The sequence below is a fragment of the Mesocricetus auratus genome, unplaced genomic scaffold (genome assembly GCF_017639785.1).
Source record: "Mesocricetus auratus isolate SY011 unplaced genomic scaffold, BCM_Maur_2.0 Super-Scaffold_4256, whole genome shotgun sequence".
In the NCBI taxonomy this organism is placed as follows: Eukaryota; Metazoa; Chordata; class Mammalia; order Rodentia; family Cricetidae; genus Mesocricetus; species Mesocricetus auratus.
The window spans coordinates 35,674,887-35,697,043 of NW_024429182.1; the positions used below are offsets into that span (position 1 = coordinate 35,674,887).

Here is a 22,157-nt window from a genome sequence, read left to right on the forward strand (position 1 = left end):
AGTACACTTTAGTTGGAGACGTAACTTGATGTTGAACTTGTAACTATTGTAGAATTTATTGAACAGTGTTATGGAGAAAGAACTTAGTTGGGCATGCATATTGGAGGAACTAGAAAACTCTTCAGACAAGATGATGGTTAAGCCATGCCCAAGAGAGCAAGCCCAGGTGAGATCATTGCATCATACTCTATAACTTTCTTCAGTTGAGTGTAATTATATGACTGTTTAGTTTTCTTGACAATGAGATTGATTCTAGACAATCTCATGGGGGTATTATGATACCTACAACTATAATTCCAGACTTCAACACTTCTGCAACACTGTAGTCATAGCAAATGCAGACAACTTAGCTGTCTGCTTTGCTAAATAGGCTTCTTAGTGGGACATCTTGGAAACTATTAAAAAATTTTCTAGTATACAGTTTCCCTGAAATTTTCCTTCATGGACGAAACACATAGTCAGTTCTTTATAATTATCTACTTATTACTGCTATGAACATAGATCAATGGGGACATGGTTTCTTATTAGTTGGAGACCCTCCCCCCATTTCTGCTTCTGGAGAATTCAGTTAAAATGAATTAACCTTTCCTGGAAAAGGTTGGTAGGTTTAGGGCTGTCTTTCAAGCTATGAGGAACATCTAAGTGTTCTTCAGTTACAGGTACTTCCTACTGAAATGCTAATGTCTCTCTATGCTCAGGAGGAAACAGTACAGAAGGCAAGGCCGCATATCTCCACAGGAGCTAAGGGAGAAAGAACTGCTGTGACCGGAGGGAAAGCAATTCTGAATCCAAAGTCTCCCAGAGCCAGGGCCAGTGCGGGGTAGAGCGAACAGGGATGAGCAATAATTCTCCTCAAGAAATGGATACATATGTGTGATCTGTTTCCACTGGTCCACATTTGAGTGTTAGCATTTTGATGAGAAAAACCGAAGCAGCGTCTCATTGCTTAAGGTAGCATTTGCTAGCTTGGTGCTTTGAAAGACCATCTAAGGGGCCATTTGGCTTTGATTTTACCCAGATAATTCTTTCATTCTTTCTAATTGTTGGACCCAAAAGGGTGTGTTGGTTATTTAAAAAAGAAGAAGAAAAATCCTGAATGAGAATGGCCATAGGCTCATATATTTGAATGCTTTGTCTGTAGTGGTAGAACTGTTTGGGAAGGACTAGGAGGTGTGGCTATTTATGGGGTGTGTCACTGGAGATGGGCTTTGACGTTTCATAAGCCCACATTATTCCCAACTACTGAGTCTCTCTCTCTCTCTCTCTCTCTCTCTCTCTCTCTCTCTCTCTCTCTCTCTCTCTCTCTCTCTCTCTCTCTCTGCCTCATGCTTGTGGATCAAATATAAGCACTTAGGTACTGCTCTGGTTGCCTTCTTTCCTGCTTCTGTGATCCCTTCCATGATGGTCACATACTTTAACCCTCTGGAACCTTGAGCCCCTGAACTGCATGCTTTCTTATATAAGTCACCTTGGTCATGGTGTTTTGTCACAGCAATAGAAAAGTAACTAAGATAAAGCCTAAATGAGAATGTGTCTCTGGGTGTATGTGTGTGGTCAGTGCATTGTACAAAGGACCCTAGCCTAATGGGAAAGGCAAAGCCAAAGTCCGCAGCTAGCCAGGAGGACAGATGCTTTTGTGTCCCTTTCCCACCCAGAGGGGACCCCACTTTGTAACTCATATGAAGGCTCTGTGTGGACTAGCTGCAGCCTTACTCAATTATTTTTGAACTCATGTTTCCAGTTAATTCTATGGCTTAAGTAAAGGAAACTAGGTAACTCCGTGTAGTTTTGTGTGTGTGTTCCATCCAAATCCCCTGCTCTATGGGATACATGCTTTCTTCTACAAAATATGGTTCAGATGTTACATGGCCATGTTTTCACCTTGACGCTTTCCAGATAAATGGCCGGGATTTCCTGTGGGAGATAGCATCCACGTTAGGCCCAGACTAGCTTCCAAGGTTGTTCTCCTCCAGCTTCATATGCCTCATGTGGCCAACTGACTGTACACGTGACACTGTACAAGATTTCAGGGCCATATGCCGTTTTCCCCTGGAATTCATCCTACATCGGCATTTGAGTAAGTCAGAGGCTGCCAATAGTTGTTGGTAACGCACAGCTCCTCCTCCTGCCTGGCTGCAACATGTCCTACAGTCTCCAAGCTAACATCTGGCGGTTATGCATGGATTTAGCAACTAGATCTCTCTGCCTTGATTTACATGTGGGTTTTAAAAAAAAAACCCAAACAGCAACCCCTCCAACATTCATTTATCAAGCATTTATCAGATACTTACTCTGCATGAGGCTTCAAGCCAGCTTTGAGGCTCATACCTAACATGAGAAATTTGTCAGAGGTTTGCATGAGAACTGATGCACGAGCATGAGTTCTTTCATGTGGCGTAGCATCCCCCATGTCAGAAGAATCCTCCACCCCCCCCCCCGTCAGAAGACCTTGAGGCTCTGACTCACTGTGTTACGACACTGAGCCAGTTTTGACAATTACTTTCTTCTTCATAAGCAGAGGAAGTGGCCAGGATCACACCTGAGGGTTTTCAGCTCCTTAAGTGTCTAATGACTATTAATAAAGGAGTATTCTATTGCTGAAGAAGCCATTTCAGGGGTTGTTCTGGGAAAGATAATTGGCAGGAGGCTGAAAAAAAAATATCAACAGTGATTTTCAACATTCTGAAAACTCATCTTAATTCTGCCTAATTTTTAAGAAGGGCCAATGAGATGGCTCAGCAGGAAAAGACACTTGCCAACAAGACTGATGATCTATTCAATCCCTAGGACCCACGTGGTAGAAGAGAACCAACTCCCAAAAATTGTCCTCTGGTCTCCACTTATGCACTGTGGCTCATACACGTGCTCCCCCCTCTCCACTACAATAAAATAATAAAATATAATAAAAAATAAACAAGCATGCACCATTACAGCATGAAAGTTTTATTTGATAATCCTATTCATAATCATTCAACTAACATAGGAAGAATAACAAGTCTTTTATAATGACTGATACTTTACCAAGCACTTTTTATACACAGTTTCTGATATGATGTTCCCAGATACCCTATAACCAAAGTCAGGCTATTTTTCATCCAAGTTAGGAAACTAAGGCTTAGGGAGCTTAAATTACTTACTCAAGACCACCAGCTAGTGAGTGGCCAAGCTACAATTCTAGCCTGCATGTATCTGGTTGCAATTCCTGAATCATCTCCAAGCTACCTGTGCACAGTAAATCAAAGAGGGGCAAATCTGAGATATTAAAAAAAGAAAGAAATGCTACAGTGGTGTCTGGATGCTGGTGGGGTATTTGTGTAGAGAGAGCTGTATGCAGTAGGTGATATTGCAACAGATTTGGGATGGACGCAACTTTACTCTCAGAAATGAGATGTGCGTGGCAGGCAAATTTAAGGCAGGAACTTTTAAGCCACCCAGCCCCATAATTTACCCTATCTGCTAAGGAGACTAACACCCTTTCCTGTGTGTGTGTGTGTGGTGTGTGTGTGTGTGTATCATGGTTGTGTGTCATTCTGACATTCTAGCTACTGTAGCTACAGAGGAATCATAGACTCCTTCATAGCTATTCTCGGAATTCCTTAGAATACTGACCTATAGCACAATTCAGGCATCTACAGCTTGGGGCAGGAGACTCACAGATAATTCCAGTTGCAGTGAAGTTTGCAGTCTATCCACAATTGCACAGCCAGGAAGCCATGCTGGTTCAACTTCTGTTGCTTTAGACAAACTTGCTTTATTTTAGCACATTGTGACAATAATGGATGGGCCAGTAAATGTCGGATGCTGACTTATTTGTAATGTGCTGGTGATTTTTGTCTATAATATCAACTACCTTCTCAGGTGGAGCCATCAGCCTCAGTTCATCATAAAGAACGTGCATTTGTTTTTCTTTAGCTAAAGGTGGAAGATCCTTCCAGGACTGCCTGGTGAGGTCCCTAGTATTGCTCACTCCAGGTGTTGAACATGTAGTGACATTAACTAACAAGTGTTTATGGAGGGCCTACTCTGTGACTGGCATTGTCCTGACTCTGTTGCTAAAATGGAGGTGAACAAGGTATGTGACTGTCTTCCTCTCAGAGTTAATAAGTGATCTGAAGACAAAATACAGTAGGGCAAACACTTTAGTTTAAAGTTGCCCTGGGAACTTGTTTTATCTTTTTGCTCTGGGCCTTGTCTGTTTAAGAGGATTTTTGTCAGTAGAAACACATAATGAAGTTGTTAGAATATAAATAAGAAACAGAAATCAAGACTGGGGAATGTATAAATTAGAATGCCAAGAACAGAAGAAGAAAAACTCATAGCTTCATGAGTCATGGAGATCCACTTGGACTCAACTTCAAGTTTAGTGTTAAGTGTCCTGGCAGCCATATTGAGAAGGGAAATATGGTTAGTTACAAAGTGTTTATTGTCAGAAAGCAAAAGACGACCAGTTCCTCGGGGAAGGAAAGGCTTTCAAAACATTTGGCTTGTGAGAGAATGTCTCATATCTAGTTTCGTACCGTCTTTGACAATATCCCTACAGGACTGGGAAAGTGGACATTATAAAACAGTATGGTATAGCAGCTTGCAATAAGAGTGAGGATGGCAATTCAAAGTTCCATTCATTAAATCTACTTACAGAAGGAGTAGGTGGTCAGAAGTCAACAGATGTGGGTCAGATATGGTCCAGATGCTTTCATAGTTACAATTGGAATACCTGGGAAATGAATGGGTTGAATCCCCTGAGGATAATCTTCATCATCATTTCTCCTTACTGAAATTTTGATATGGCAGCTGGCCACATTTTCTGTTTTCTACTATAAGGTTGAAGGGTAAATATTCCAGGCTGTGCATGATGTAATTGTTTATACCCAAGGCCAGCAAACACTTTTGTAGAGAACTATATAATAAATATTTTAGGCCTTATGCACTAGATGATTTCTGCCACAATTATTAGTCTCTAAAACTATAGTACAAAAGTAGCTATAGGTAATTCCTAACTGAATGGACATAGTTGTGTCCCAGTAAAACTTGATTTAAAACAAAAAAACAGGGTGTGACAAGTTTCACCAACCTCTGAAATAACCTAAATAACAACAACAAATGAAGGGAAAGCATATCATTGTTGTCTTTGTGGTAAAATTAAGGAATGCTATGAAGCCTGGCAACTCTTGTTGAATAGTGACTTTGGCCTAACTGCTTTGTTCATAGTAATAATGATTTATGCTAGAAAGAACATGGCTCATGTATGGATTACAAAGTCATTATGCTCATTGAAGGAACATGCAGATCTCAAAGAAATCCAATCTAACTCTTTACATATAGAAGTGGTACTCACCAGACATGGTGCATTAGTTCTGTTTCTTGTTCCAAAATACCTGAGAAGAAGTGACTGAAGATGGGGAGGGTTAATTTTATATCACAGTTGCTATAGATATGATTCATCATGGTACAGAAAGCATGACAGCAAGCATGCAAGCCTACATTGGGGGAATGCTGGTACTGTGATGTCTTTCTGCTTTTTCCCATTTTTCATTAGTTGGGATTAAAGCTGTAGGGTAGTGCTTCTCACATGTAGAGTGGGTCTTTCCTCCTCAGAGAATCATTGCTGGAAACACTCTTACAGATGCACCCTCAGAAGTGTGTCTCTTAGGTAATTCTGAATGAAGTCAAGTCAACAATGGATATTAATTAACCTTACACATACATATGACATTGCAATGAAGAGGAGGGGTTGGTCTGGAAAGTCATGCATTCCATGCAGAAAAGAGAATTGTGATGTTGATTGCCTATAAGGGCTTCTCAGACAACACTGATTCTCAATTAAGCTCTTATGATTGGTGTTCTAGAAGGAGAGATGATGGTAAACTATTTTCAGCAGACAGATACATGCCATTCTCTCAGGTATCATTTCTTCAAGTTCAAACTGTCTTTATTTCTACTAATTGCTAATGATCTTCTATGTGTGTAGCATGCAGTATAACTAGTGGGGGAGTATGATTTTGTTTGTAAAGGTTTTAGATATAAATTATTACAAATTGATGATTCCACATGACCTGAAATCCTGTATACCTCCCACTGGCCAGTAACAAACCCAGGAGGTTCACTGTGTGATGGAATCTGTCTCAAAGACTTCAGTCAGGGAAAGGACCAGAAAATGTAGCTCCCAAGTTATTTGACACTTGCAAATACTGGTGTGTTAAGTACCTCAGCCTTAGAATTGCCTTTATCAACTTATAAATAAATCATACATAGTCCTGGGAATGATGAAGTATGTACTGGTTGCCCTGTGTTGAGACAATGAGATTGTATGCTTTAACATTACTAACAGTTTTGGGAGTATCTGTGAAAACTTAACTGTGAGCATATCTGTGGGACTTCTAGGAGTCTATGGTTTGAACATCATTTGCAGCAGGTGTTTTTGGATACTAGGAAATGTTTTCTTTTCCCCCATGTTTGCTTGCTCCATTTGGGATTTGTTGACTGTTCAGCTCTCTGGTGGCAAAGGGCAGCGAGCTAAGAAATGAGTTTTTGATGGTTGTAATAGATGACTCCAGGTTTATGAAGGACAAACATTGTGCCTTTACCTTCATAAACCTAGGACATAGCCCAGGTTTATAAAGGCAAACATTGTGCCTTTACCTTCATAAACCTAGGACATAGCCTAGCGCTTATTTCATAGGGCCGCTTTCAGATGTTAACTCAGTGAGTAAAAACTAGTACTTGGTTGCTAGTATGGGAGCTGATTCCCACTGGTTTCTGTTGAACAACTGTAAAATAAACAAAAGCTTTGCATCTGGGATTGGAACAAACCTTTTAAAACCATGCAGACGGGATCAAATGCCCTCCTGTATCAAATGCTGTCAGGCCTGGGGTGGGGTAAGGAACTGGCATTCAAATTCACATAGCAGGAATGGAGTGATTTTAATAATGCTGGTTCATAGTCAGCAGGACTGGAGGCCAGGGACATTTCCATGATAGATCACTTAGGGAAAATGCCTGTCATTGAGGTCATCTAAGACATCTACATTTTATGAGTGGCAACTGGTGACACACTGTGGGCTCCTCTTTCTAATGCTTTACAGATCAGACTTGCTTTGTTAACTGCCTTTAGAATGTATTTCCATTAGTAGTCTGAATATGATCTTATGGTCATAAAAGTATGGCCATATTTTACTATCCCTGTCATGAATGAGGAGAAAATACATATAATAGGGGCATTCTACACTAAAAGCAAATGTAATATTGGATAGCACTTAATTTACCTGGCCACAACTCTGTCCTGACCCCAAGCTGGTGCCCGGCATTTCTAGGTCATCTAAGATGATGACTTTGTTCTCAGCAACATTCACAGCCTGGAGGAGGGGCAGCCCTGAACATTTCATTGCAGGGTTCTACCACTGTGATAATGGGGAAGGGGTTAAGCTAAGCCTAACAGTATATGGGGTAATCTGAACCTTAAAATGAGAAATTGTTACTTAGCCTGTTGGTGCACACACGTAATGCCAGTTCTTGTAAGGTGGGGACAGGGTCTTGAGCTCTGGGCTCGCTTGGGTGACATGGCAAAACTCAGTCTAATAAAATGGGGTGGGGTGGGGAGGGAAGGAGCAGAGTATTTCTTATTGCAATAGTTAATTTGCTTAATGCCTATTGCAGTCAGATTTATAAGGGTTACCCCATGAATTTGAGAACATTTATTAAATGGTATCCTATCCCAATCGTCTCTGCTATTTTTACAATCCTCATAACACTAGACCCAGAAAAATCTGAGCATATGGCCATGGTTTGGCTCTTCAACACCTGCCAACATTAGCCACAGAGCAACAGAAATAGAATCAAGAAACAAATGGGTAACCTCAAGTAGCTTTTGGGTTTACCACAGTGTTACGCTTGAATGAGTACCCAGAGCCAACTAGAAATTGGCATGGCCCTGATGGGATTTGGTGTATAGGGCTGTTCTGATTTCTGTACCATGGATTGTTTATCATTGCCTGTGTATTCACTTGTTCACTGAGCCATTTGGGATGTTCTTGGTCTCAGGGCCTGAGGATCATTTTCTCCGATGCATCACGGCTCATATTCCGGCTCAGTTCCTCCAGTGGTGTGCGGGCCACCATCAGACTGTATGCAGAGAGCTATGAGAGGGATCCCAGCGGTCACGACCAGGAACCACAGGTACATAAGCACAGCTCTGCTCTTGGCATTGTGTGTCTTCTCCTAAAGCTTCCATGGACCTTTGATGGAAAGACGTATTGATAGCTTCAGTGGGAGGCGAGTTGTGTGTGACCTCAAACAGGTTCCATTCTCTCTTTGAAGTGTTGGAGGCAGAAGAACTTCTCTCCAGGATCTAGGATGATTTCAGGTCAGGATTTCCCAAATAATTCACCTCTCTTCAGTGTCCTGTGGCTTAATGTGGGTTCTAACAAGAAAAGGTGGGTTGTATAAATAAGAGAGTCAAAATTTTCAAACCCTTTATTGTGCTCAGTAAATTATTTATCTTTAGGTATTAGGAAAACCTGGATTGGACCATGATATTGAGGTAACCATATGAATACCACTCTGCGATTCCTCTCTCAGACTGAGGAAGCACTCACAAATGTTTTAGTCATAGACCATTGTACTTCTACATTTACTAACACAGCAGACAAACTAGACAGAGAAGAACCCACTCCACTGGGTGCATCATGCTGCATTGTTGGGTGCTCTGGTCTCCTTGATCTCCCTTTCATCAGGTTTTGTGGGTGCTTCCCTGGGCTGAAACATTAGCTGTGATTTTTTCTGGGAAAGTGGAGGGGCAGAAATCCAGGCCATTTCTCATTGTCCAGCTATCCAGGATTTTCAGCTTCATCCATCCTGTCTCCTGGGGCAATGCCCTTTTCTGTCGATAGTGTAACTTGTTCATGCTATTTTCTTTGGAGACTCTCAAAGAACTCAGTCATCAGTGTGTTGTGGATTCTTCTACCTGCTCTTGTAACTCAAAAGTCTGTGGGAGTGAGATCATCCTACATGGGGAAATAAAGGCCTGGGAGTCATTCTCGGGGTCACTTGGGCATGAGTAGACAGAGTCCATGACCAGCATTTAGTCCTAGCCTTTCCTCTCAGGAGCTGTCCATGCAGGGATGGGCCATGCTCTGCCAAAATAACTTGTTAGTGAGTACATTTCACCCTAGACAGTACCAAGCCATGCAAGAACTGGAAGGAGAGAGACTTACATTCTCTTTCCGAATAAAACTATTTTCTATGGCTCATGCTGAAAGGCAGGAACTCTGCACCAGGTGAGGAATGACATCTCTGGCCTCCCCAGTTCTGAGTCACTCTGACTTGAGACTTTTTTTTTTCTTAGCATTCTTTTCCCTATTTGCACTGGACAAGTGGTTAAAACACTTGCTTATTTTTATTTACCTCCCTTGCTGGACTTCATCCAGGACATTAGACCTTTCATACACAAATGCATCTCCGAGGTGGTCCATGAAGGCAAAGGGCACTTTTGAAAAAAGGTTTTCCTTGAAGCCAAAAATTCTCCCCAGGCCTGCTTTTAGAGGGTTGTGTGGGTAAATAAAACATAAACAGTGCTTGTTTTAGTTCCCATTACTGCATATTTTCCACCCTGTTGGGGTACTAGTTTGCCAGTTTGAATGGCCCAGGAATCCCTTCCTTAATGTTTCTCTTAGGATCACAGTCACTTTCTCCTTCTCTAATACAAGAGTCTTTCCCTAGACCCAAGTAGACGGGGCTCAGTACATTTATTATAGCACATGATCTAGCTAAAAGTTCTGTATTAAAATAGAATTCCTGATTAAAATAGCACATATCATCAACTCACTCACTGAAGCCCTATTGCATAATACATTGGGATCATGATACAATAGTCAAAATTTAAAAGAATTCTAACTCCATAAGGAAAAGGGAGAGGAGGGGAAAGGAGGACAGAGGAGAAGGGGAGAGGAGACGGAGGCACAGCTGGTTTACCCACATTAATCACTGTTTGGCTTCATCTAGGCCCTTCCATTGGAGGTTTTAAGCCTTTGGGGAACTGTTGCTTTCTGGCACAAACTGCGTTTTCCTTCTAAGAACCCTGAGAGGATGAAACTTTGGTTAGCCATTAACAGACATAAAGACACGACACTGAGATGCTGGCTCATCACTGACAAGCGGCCTAACAGGCAAGGGCTAGTTTGTACGTTCTTAGATTCTACTTCAGTTTTGTCATCTAGATTGCAGAGAACACACATACACACACACACACACACACACACACACACACACACACACACACCTATGAAAATACTTTCCAGGCCACAGCTCTGTTATGTTTTACCTACCTCAGTGCTGTGGTCATCTACATTCTAGTTATATTGTATGAGGACAGAGTTCCCTTCAAATACCATACTGGTGTCTGGTTATTTGACTTTGCATATGCATTGTTTATTTCTCAGATATTTAATGCACATGAGAAAGGCATTTTTAGACATTAGACTTGTTACCTCAAGGAGAAAATGTTCAAATTAGCCTTGTGATACAACCAGGAAACCCTGTGACTTACACGGGTACTACCCTCGACCCCTACAGCTAGAGTTTTGGCTGTGTTCTTTTGTAGAGGTAATTGTGCCATGTGTTTTAAGGTGATGTCAAGTAATCACTTCACTGACACAAACTTTTAAAACATTCTCTCCATACTTACCTGTGAGTTGGTGGTGAATGGAGGAAGGTCATGGGAAAGGTGTTTGCACAGCTTTGGTCCTTGGTATATGAAGAGAGAAAGCCTTCCCTATGACAGATGCTGAAAATCCACATCATTTTCAAACACAGTTACTTTAATTTTACTACCCAAGTCAGCTGGTGGAAATTTGTAAAAAGGGCTGAGCCAGATTGGATTAAATTCACAGGTAACAGAAATGGGAGGTGGTTTCCATATTCTCTCCATCTCACTTCTCAGCAGGATTGCTGGGTTAACATTGTGTTTGCTTTATTCCTTTGTCCATCGGAGACCACGGGTGGAGTAGCCAATGCTACTCACAGTCAAAGGAAAAAAGAAGAAGGTTTTATTAGGGGCTAGGTTATCAGAGAATGGAGGTCAGCTTGGGACTAATCGAGATGGAACCACACCCCAGCCCATTCCAGTCTTGGGAAGGAGCCAATGTTCTTGAACCTTCTTTGAAACTGATGAATTGACAGATTTTTGATAAGTTGCATCTAGCAGATGTGTGTCTAAAGCACCAGGGATCTTTTTATGTTTAATTCACATGTCACCCAAGCCCACCTGCCATTTTGTTCTAACAGTTCTTATAATAATTTATAGTTCAAAAATAGACAATATAGAGTCTTTTTTTTTTTTTTTGTCTATGGCGAGAATGGACCAGCTAGGGCACTTTTGAGAGTGAAGGTATTTACTAATACCCATTGAGATTGGTCCCTATCAACTGGCCATGTGGTTGTTCTAGGGACATGTTTCCATCCTAGTGTAGAACTGTGTGGCTTCTTAGATGAGGGAGGGAGTGGAGTTAGATCAGAGAGGTTCAGTCCAGACTGCCATCAGAACCACTTAAAGAGATCTATAGAAACATCCATAGCAGGCCCCCATTCAGAGATTCAGTGGGTCTGATGTAGGACTTGTGATTTGTTGAGATGCTTCTAATGTTGGTTTTTAATGTGTCTGCAATGTGTCAGGCTCAATTCTAGATACTTCATATACACTGTTATTCCTCATTTCACTACCCTGATCCATGGGACAGGTCATTTCTGGATTGGTTTTGTTTTAAGAAAGATTTCTAAATGGATTAATGGTTGAGTCCAAAGAGCCAAGGATTTATCACCTGAACTTGAGTTCAGTGCTGCTCTGGAAGTTTAGTTTGGTTTTGTTATTAAGAAGTTTGCCTTTAAGGGCTGTAGGGATGGCAACTCAGCAGTTAAGAGGCTTATAGTTCCACATTTATCAGTACTTTGAGCCTCTAAACCTCAACTGTGTCCTAAGAACTCAGTAAAATTCAATTCGATTTCTTTTGCCTGACCTTAGAAAATGGCTCCACTTGCCTGTTACTGGTTTCTTCCAGAAGGTTCAGCTCATGTATGGCTAAGGAAGAAATACGCAGGGCCAGGTATGGGGGATGAGTGAGAAGTTTCTGTACCCCTCCAACACACCCCCACTCCTACCCCACACGCAATGCTTGCACCATAAGTTCTCCCAGCCCTCTTCAGGGCATTTTATGGAGGCTTCATTACTCAAACTTGATGGATAAAGCCATTGTCCTTGGTTGTTAAACTCACTTTAGGGGTCAAGGAGTCACCACAAGTTCAAACTGTCTAACCACATGGGTGTTTCCTTGTCAGACAGTGCCCAACCTGAAGACACCTTTTGAGTATGAAGTTGGATGTAGTTGGAATATAATCAACACAGACACTTACTACCCAGGAAGTTCCAATGGAGTTAGATCAAGGCCAGGAACCAGGAACAAAATGAAATATGGTTTTTACCACTTCAGACATACAAACATGGGTAAATGGTTAGTTTCCCCCCCTTACTTTTTATTAGCAATGATTATCTTTTTACAACATTATTAAAAGGATAATGTTCTCAGCACATACTGTCTGTGTTTTATAGCAAATAAAGAGCCTGGAATTATTAGTCAAAAGCCTGAATTAGAAATTGAGGTACTTATGATGTGAGAGTTGGAAGCATAATAGACTCCAAAGTGACATAAATAGGCATTACTTAGCCAGTCCATTTTCATGATACAATGAAAACATGTAGATATGAATGTATATGCATGTGTGTCTGTGAGAGAGAGAAAGCATGATTTTCAAATCATATGATAAACAAATAATAAAACACCATTTTGTTATCTAGAAAGAAAATCTGCATAGGAATGTCTTAACAACCACATGTTTGAAGAAATCCACGAGGAAATACTTCATTTCCCTTTTTGCCTTAGAATTTAGTATGTGTTGCTGTCATACGGCTCACAGCAGGAGGGGGAAGTGATGCAGAGAGAGTTTAGAGAAGAAACACGTGGCGAAAGAGTTGGGCTGTAAACTCTATGGCTGACTTAAGGAGCTGGCTCATTTCCTTGGAAGACAGGGTTGACCCAGACATCTTCAGAAATTTAAAAATAATATGAGGTGCTGAAAGATGACCAGCTGTTCGCTATGGCTAATGAATATGTAATTTGAGGAAATAAACTCAAGATGGAGGAGAGATTCAGATCTGCTGTTAGGACCATTTCCCAACAGTGATATTTCCACCAGCCGAGCTAGGATGGCTGGTTTGTGCCTTTCCAGAAGTCTCTATAATCATGTAGTCAAATAATAATTTTAAAATATGGACAAGAATACAGAGGATTGAATAAGATAATGTCTCAAAGTATTTTTCAGTATTAAAATGCCAATTCTGTTGAGTGAGTAAGAGAGAGAGAGAGAGAGAGAGAGAGAGAGAGAGAGAGAGAGAGAGAGAGAGAGAGGGAGGGAGGGAAAAAAGAGAGAAAATCTTCTAGTGAGTAGGTTAGATTTCCCTCTAGTGGTGCAGAAAGAAATTGTCTTTCACAAATCTGCTACTTGAACAGAATTAATCTTTTATTTTTATTTTTATTTTGCTGTCAATCTTTTATTTTTCAATTTAAAAATTAAAATAATCTTTTAATTTTACATTCCAATCCCAGTTCCTCTCCCTTTCCTCCTCCCGTTCTACCCACCTCCCTCCCACCCCACCCCACCCCACCCCTATCTACTCCTTAGAGAGGGTGAGGCACGGGGAGTCAAACACGTCTGGCACATCACATTGAGGCAGGACCAAGGCCCTCCTGCCTGTATCTAGGCGGAGTAAGGTATTCCTCCATGCACTAGGGATAAATCCTGGTCCCATTGTCAGTGGTGCCATAAACAGTCACTCACATTCAGAGGGTCTAGTTAGGAATCCGTAAGGATGACCCCAGCTAAAGTCCTCTAAGTAACAGTAGAGAGGGTGCCTGAACTGGCCTTTCCCTGTAATCAGGTTGATGACTAACTTAATTGTCATCATAGAACCTTCATTCAGTAATTGATGAATGCAGAAGCAGAGATCCACAGCTAAGCACTGGGCTGAGCTCCCAGAGCCCAGTTGAGGAAATGGAGGAGTGATAATATGAGCAAAGGGGTCAAGACCATGATGGGGTAACACACAAAAACAGCTGACATGAGCTAGTGAGAGCTCACTGACTTTGCACTGACAGCTGGGGAACCTGCATAGAATTAATCTTTTAACAAAGAGAAAGTTATACAGGTTTTATTGTTTTTGTTACTGTCCTGCTTCTCTCTCTCCCTCTCTCCCTCCATTCCTTCCCCCTGTGTGTGTGTGTGTGTGTGTGTGTGTGTGTGTGTGTGTGTGTGTGTGTGTGTGTGTGTGTGTGTGTGTGTGTGTGTGTGTGTGTGTGTGTGTGTGTGTGTGTGTGTGTGTGTGTGTGTGGTGTGCCTGCCCCCATTTGTGTGTGGTCGATGCGGGTGGAAGGTAATGGAGATCGGAACTTAGGTTCTTGCATTTGCACGGCAAGCACTTAACCCACAGGGCCATCGCCTTGGCCCTGTTGTACAGACTTTCTTATATTTCTATTGGCTTAGTTGACTTACGTCCCAAGGAAAACCAAAACAAAAGCAAATCAAAAGAACAACCAGACCCACACTCCTCCCTTTTCTGCCTTGGTATTGAAATATAGACCCCAACTCAGCCGTCTCTGTGTTATTTCCCTGGAGCTGGGATTCTGATGATATGTGAAAATGTCCTTCAGGCTGGGAGTTTGGCTGACATTTCTAAGGATGTCACACAGAGTTTTGATGACAATGGGCCTTTTCCTCAACCACTCTTCAAGGTCCTGAGTGTGTGATGGCCCTGTCCACCCACACTGTCCCCTGCCTAGAACTTGTGAGAAATAGGCAACTCCTATGCACATCCCTTATATCAGTCCTACATGCAGAGCCCTTGTCATCTCCTTCAGAGCAATATAAACAGAAGGTACTCTTTCCAAATCTCATGGCAGATTCTTGAGTTGACAACCTGTCCAAAAAAACCTAGTGGCCTTGAGAACAGAGCATGGAGGAGCAGAACGCTGCACCTTGACCTTGGCTTCAGGTTGGGTCTAACACAAGGTTTAGAAAACCTAAAGATTAAAGGGGCCTGGGTCAGTCCTATGCTGGTTCCCCAGCTGTCAGTCTGGGGTCCATGAGCTCCCCCTTGTTCAACTCAAAAAGGTCAACACAAAAGCAAAGCTAGCTTTCAAAGGAGTATAAGGAAGCATGACATTTAAGTTCTGTTCTTTCTGATGCTCTCCTGATTTTCTAAAATTAAGATACAGTTTCAACTCTTACCAGGTTTATGTTGAGCCTCAGCCTTACTGTATCCAAATCACTCTTGTATTAACCAGCTTTTGGTTAACCCTGCACTGTTTATGTCTACAAATCATCAGATCTCGCTAGGTCTTGTTTACTCAGCCTCAGAAGAAAGCATGAATGAATTTCTGCTGGTCATACAAGTACAGAGGTCACAAGTCACAGCTCCTCTTGCCAGATGAATGGGTTTGAAAACCTGTGACCAGCGCAATCTGGCTTTTCTGGCGTCATGTTTGTTCCAGCCCTGCCACACAACACGACACATCAGCGCCTTTCCATAGAAAGCTGCACAAGTCTCATGGCTGGTGGTGACTCGGGACTTCTTTGAAGTAGTATCTTTTGGTGTGGCTAGTAAATCATTGCCTGTGCTTATAAACAGGGGTGTATCACAGCACATGAATGCCGACTGAGGGAACCTGGTCAGTGACTGAGAACTTTGACAGAAAGCCCTGGACTCGGTGTATTCAGCTGGCACCTGGAGAGGGCACTGCCAGGCATCACCACAGCCACGCACTGGCATGGGAGATGGCATCTCTCTCAGAGAGGAGGTCAGCTGGCTCACCTCTCCTTAGGCTCTTGGATGGTTTTAAGTTTGTGATGCTAGTACCATATTGAGAAATCCTGTGCAAGACACTCAATAAAGGAGTCCCTTGTCCTTGTTTTTGCCTCCCAGTAATGCTGGGATCTAAGGGGACTTTGGGGTAGGGATATTTTGATAGTAGAATTCTAGGTCTTGGAAAGGAGGAGAGCAAAAGGGGGTAATGAAGTTATGGGGGGAGGGGGCTCATTTCTGAGCAGATCTGTTGGTAGAAACTGTCACGTGAGGCCATGCTCGGTTGACTGGGACCTGTGTGCTCCATAGTTTAGGAATAGAAGCTAGACGAAACCTTAAGAGTGGTTTGAACTAATGGTTCAATTATTGTCAGATATGAAAGGGCAGCAAATCAGGAGATAACTGCCAGGGACCAAATGATTTGTTACACACAGTCCTGAAGAGGAGGGGGACACACGCCCCACCAGGTCACACGGTGTACCAGGGGCAGCTGGGAGGCAGAAGAGGCAAGGGGAAACCTTGGGCTGAAGCCTCTATTATTTTCCTGTAATAAAAGTAGGCTAGGCCAGGCAAGCAAATTTAGGACTGGTTAATTTGAATAACTCCAGGAGACTCTGTTCCAGAGCACAGGACCTGTCCCTAACTGCCTTGTATGTGGCTTTGGGAGATGCAGGGCAGGAAAATAGTGGCTTAAGTATGAACCTAATGAAGGGAGCCACTGGACTGCAGGTGGTGGGCACTCCAGTGTAAGCTGTTACCTCTGAGACTCAGCCAGCTCTGGGAGGGCAGTCTTTCCCATATCAGTGAGGCACTGGGGTGTCAGAGTATCAGATTAAACAGATGGGCCAAATTCAGAGATAGAATGGTAAAGCCAGGCAATTCTTCATGTGCAAACATTTGGGAAGGTGCTCCAATAGGGGTCTGTTTTATTTATATTTTTGCTTGTTTATTTGTCTTTTACATATAGTTAGTGTCAGATCGATGGCTTTTGGGTCAGAGGTCAAGCTTCAGAGCCAGGAGTGTGCTTTTCAGCCCTGTTTCTTCCAGTTCCCAGTTCCACGAGTCTGCATAGCTGAGCTTGTTTGAATATCAGTCATTTTATCAGAGCATTCTAAACAGAACATTCAGGTGCCCAATCAGATTATTCATGTTAAAAGTTTTCCCCATGCATAGCTCACGAACTTGTTTAATAAATGCCAGTTTCTGTCATTGTTTCCCTCTCCCCCTTTTTTGTTAATAATAGTGTGGATAAGATTCAGCTCACCTGAGGATAAAAGATTTTCTAGATAATTAGTAACTTTTTAAAAATGCAATTAGCCTGTCATTAGTGTCTGACTGGGTCTATGGAGCTGACAATGCCTGAAAACCTGGCTTTTACAAGAAGCTGCCAACTCCTGTGCCGTGGCATTCTTCCCATACTGAGCTGTGGGGAAGGCTTTGAAATGACCTCAAGAGTCTCTACCAGCTCACTTTTACCATCTTTCAGGGACGCTACATCCATAGAGAGTATGGAGCAAATTCAGTGTCTTCCTGGCTCAGAGCAAGGTGTGTGGAGTTGGGCTCGCTCGGCAATCCAATTTACTCATTTGTGAGCCATTTCTAACACATGAACATCATAAACACATGAACAGCATATCTGACAAGCAATGAGCCTGTCCTTGCTTTATGTTCCTTGCTTTTAGGGACATCTTCAGGAGTTACAGTCAAGATGGCCAGTGTAGTGTTCCAAATATGATAAGACAATCTGATGATGTAGTCCTGAGGTTCCACAGCTGTAAGTGTCACACTGTCCCTGACTCTGTGGGTATTTTTCGATTGATGAATCAAGCTGGGCACTCCTACTTGTGTTAACATTGCATAATTCTCACTAACAGGGTTCAGAATTGGCAGTTATTACAAATTCACTTTTATCAAGTAAAAAATGATAAGGAATTACAAAACAAGTATATTTTTATGTTTACCGAACTTCTTGGAACCTTCACTGCCCAACAGATCCTTGATCCATGGCAGCAGGCAGCTTCTTAGAATTGCAGGCTCAGGCCCCGTCTCAGACCTACCTAGCAGATTCTGCACTGTCACAGGCTTGAGGGTGGCACACATGTACTTTAAAGTCAGAGAAGCCTCTGTAGATGACCTTTGAGATCCTTTTTTTCTGCCTCTGCTGAGCAAATGCCAATCCAACTACTAAGTACTTATGAGGGTAACTGGCCTCTGTCATTCCTTCTTATACCTGGAAAGTTACCAAGAGTGTCAAAAACAACCCAAGAGAAAAAAATTCTGAGGATCTCGGAAGATTTCTTCCTTTCTTTCAGGTCAATTCACAAAAAGGAAAACAAGATCAGTTTCATTTTGTGTCTCCATGGAAACCTTACCTCAGTGTCAATCCACAAGTGAGCTTGTTTTCTTTGCACGGTTATCTTAGCTAAGCTGAGAGATTCAAAATAAGCCTTGGATGAAGTGAAGAAACTTCTCATCTGATAGTTTTCCAAGATACGGAAGTCTTGCTAAATTTGTTGGTAGACAGTCTAGCACAGCTCGAATTACTCGGGAAAAGGCAATTATTTAAAACACTTAGGGGTTGTATGACAGCTGAGTCTTAAAGACACAGAATGTTAAAAAAAAGAACAAGTCATGACCCTATGACTACGTATGCTCATAAAATGTATAGTGGCCATCCATGAGCCCCTCTAATGGCTTTGCATGGAAGACTCCTTTGCTATGGTGGGTTCCTTTCTACCCTTGGTCTGTGGTGTTGAGCTGCCTGCTTCTTGAGACTCAAGCAGCCTTCATAGTAGACATTCTCCTTTCTCTATGCTTCTGCAGCTCAACCAATGTTGAGCTGTTTAATATTCAACAAAGCTGTCCTTGCTGTTGCTGTAGCAAACTGATATGCCCATAAAGAACATGCTGCCAACGGCTGTTACCATCAGTTTCCACTTTTCACCGTTGTCTGGTCCAACTCCAATCTGATGGGGGTTCCCTCTGGCTGGCCATGGGGAGCAGCACAGGTAACAGAAAGCAGGGGTGCAGCAGAGTTAAGTGGCTTTTGTTCAAACAACTGAGAGCTCTCGCACATTCTTGATCTCTTTAATCTTTCATTAGAAAAGATGAACGTCATTTTGTTGATAAAGGGTGATAAAGGAAGAGTTTTGCTGACTCAGTTCTAAAGGTCAGCCTGTTGGGTTGGATGAAACGTGTCCTTGGTCTTACCTACTATTATGGTATGTATGCCTCCTTCTTTAAGAAAAACAAAAAGTGTTCATCGGCATATAGCATGTGTGTGCTGCATAGAATGTTATGGGTTTCTGTATGCCATATTGTAGTCCTACCACATGCCAATGCCATTAGTAGCTATACATGAGCCATTCATGTTTTACATATGAGAAAACTTTGACTCTGAAAATCTAAATTACCTATGGTTTAAAATAGCACAACTGCTATTTGAACCTAGATTCTGTTCCCAAAGCCCATGGTCTTAACTATGATGCTGTCCCACGTGCCACCCAAATATATGGGGATGTTGCTTCACCTCTGAGAAATTCCCTGGAGTACTCAGAGTACTCTTCAGTCTGGCATAGAATAACTAAAAACCAACCCATCTTCCAGGAGAGTTCCCAGGTTTTATTCTCAAACAGCTCAATCCCAGACTAGCAGAAAAGACTGGTCTTTTCTCTTCCAGTGGACTAGACTTCTTAGGAAACCATGTCCTCTAGGTGCTGTGTAAAGCAGGCTGTGAAAGAGCAGCTGTTCAGAGAGCCTCTCAACTCTCCACTCTCCCCCATAGAAGCAATATTGCCCATCCAGGATTACCTCACCAAGGGTTGGTCTGAAAGGACATGGTGGTGCTGGGCCTCCAGCATCGAAGCAGTGAAGGTCCTTGTCTACTCCTTGGCAGTTCCTAGGGTATGAGGAGAAAAGAGCTTGGGGAACTCTCCTTGCTAACATGGTCTGGGTATCTCTGTTCATCCCATCACTCTCACAGTAGTCTTCCTTCCTTTCTTCCTTTCTTTCTTTCTTTCTTTTCCTTCCTTTCTTTCTTCCTTCCTCATTCCCTGCCTCTCTCCCTCCCTCCCTTTCTCTCTTCCTTCCTTTATATATTTATATATTATTTATCAAAATAATACAAACCTGTTTTTTGTCTTGGTTGACTTTGTCTTCTAACTTAAATATCAGTAGTAAATTAAAATACGTGTGTTCCAGAGGAAATGATTGACCTACCCAGTAATATCCAAATATCACTTTGCAGTCTAATTACTTTATTTTGACCTATCCCTATATTTCTCCACTTGTCTTCCACCATTTCTTCCTGCCTGTTGTATGTTCTATCCATACTAAATACCTATCACCTAATATGCCCAGATGTTTAGAACCTTAGTAGTATGAAGTTTTGATTTATAGGGAACTTTTCTACTGCTTTGTAACTTTTGAGTTGTCTACCCATGGAAATGGAGTGTTTGACAGGCAAACAAATATATTTTTCTTCATTACAAAATTCTCAAAGCATAAATGAAAAAATTATTTCTAAGAGAAGAATCAAAACTGTCTCACTGTGCTTATCAGGTTGCTGTGTACCCTGTGGGAGGACCAGGTACACAGTGATAGTTGTAGATTGCAGATCTGTGCCCAAGTTATAGTCATTTTGTAGTAGTTCATGCTGAGAGATTGTGTCATTTGGAACAGTGCCAGTGAGGGGGATCTCAGTTTCTTTCTCCCTCTAAAGGTTTCTGGGCTCCACGTATAACCTGTCAGCCTTCCCTAGTAGTCTCCAAGTTCATAACGATAATCTGTGTCAGAGAAAGAGAAAAAAATTAAATTAGAATGGCCTAGATCTTTGGATGTGTAATTATCCGGGTATAATCCATGCTCACTCACTCACTCATTCATACTGGTATTATTTTACTACCTCTGTTCCATTATTGCTTTTCATGGTACAAACTCAGGAGCCCACCAACACAGGCCTTGAGTATAGACTGGGGTTTGTTTAACACAATAGAGTGGGATGGGAATTTGGGGGACACTGGTCTCTCTCTACTTATATTAATAGATGCCATCAAGGTTGCTAGATGTTCTGGTTTTAAAAGAATCAAAGTCTTTGGATTTTCATACATGTTGTTGTTTCTTTTTTTAAATTGGCAGTAATATAAATAGACCAAACCTTAGGTGAAAGGTTGCTAGCTCCTGGAAGCAATAGTCTGGGTATTTCAAGCTATCTGAAAATCAACAGTGAAAATAAACTGAAAGACATCTGTAAAAGCATCTTTTTGGAGACATCCATCACCACAAGTCCCACGAGGCAGTAATAGGAACAAGGAGATGGAATTTGGGATATGAGCCAGGACCCTTACTGTCTATGACATTTGCCTATCTACACAGGGTCTAGGTGACAGGCAATGGGTCCAGGGGGACAGCCTGCTCCATTACAACCAGCTCTACTATGAAAAGGATTAGCCTCAGTGAAGCAGACCTCTGGTAGCTTCAAGTGCTGAGGGAAAAGTAAGTAGAGTTCCCACCAAGGGCAAGCTATCCTCATGGCAACCCTTGTTCTAGGTTGTAACACACAAGGAATCAAAATAAGATGGGGATCAAAGAGTCAAGTTCAAGAACTACTAGATCCCCCACAAGTCTCACAGAAGGAAATGAAGGAAACTGACAGTGTCTGATGTCTCGTGTGTGTTTACAGCCTCTTTTTCCAACAAGATGGCCAGAGACCAGTGAAGGTTTGCAGGTCACCTAAAGAGACAAAGCATATGTACTGGAATCAACAGACCTTATATACAGCCAGGAGACCCATGGGTGTCGGAGCTCATCTGAACAGACTATAAAGCAATTGTTTTCACCGTACTCGAGGAATTCAAACACTGGGCATAGAGTCACCAGAAAATTACTAGAAATTGTTCGTTTTTTTAAATCAAGATGTTGAGGGCTGGAGAGATGGCCCAGAAGTTAAAAGTACTTGCTGCTTTTGCAGAGGACCCAGATTCAGTTCCCAGAAAGCACAAAGTGGCTCCTAAGTGTCTGTTACTCCAATTCCAAAGTATCTAACACCCTCTTTTGGGATCATTGGGCACCAGGAACGTATGTGGTGCACACACACAAATACAAAGACAAAACACTCATACACATAAATAAAAATAAACGAATCTTTAGAATAAGAAGCAAGATGTTAAAATTAAAGAACTAAAATGAAAGTTGAAATTAAAACAGTATCATTTCATCCACAGTGCAAGAGATTGTTGTCGAACTTAAGCTATGTCTG

The 22,157-nt window shown here is 42.0% G+C and overlaps 1 protein-coding gene across 1 annotated transcript in view; it reads left to right on the forward strand.

The window, feature by feature from the left end:
• The window catches only part of Pgm5 (phosphoglucomutase 5), a 154,492-nt gene that overhangs the window by 123,305 nt on the left and 9,030 nt on the right, over window positions 1-22,157 (forward strand). The window contains exon 10 of the mRNA XM_005063733.4: window positions 8,038-8,172. Coding sequence (XP_005063790.1) covers window positions 8,038-8,172 — 135 coding nt within the window. The remainder of the gene's footprint in view (window positions 1-8,037; window positions 8,173-22,157) is intronic.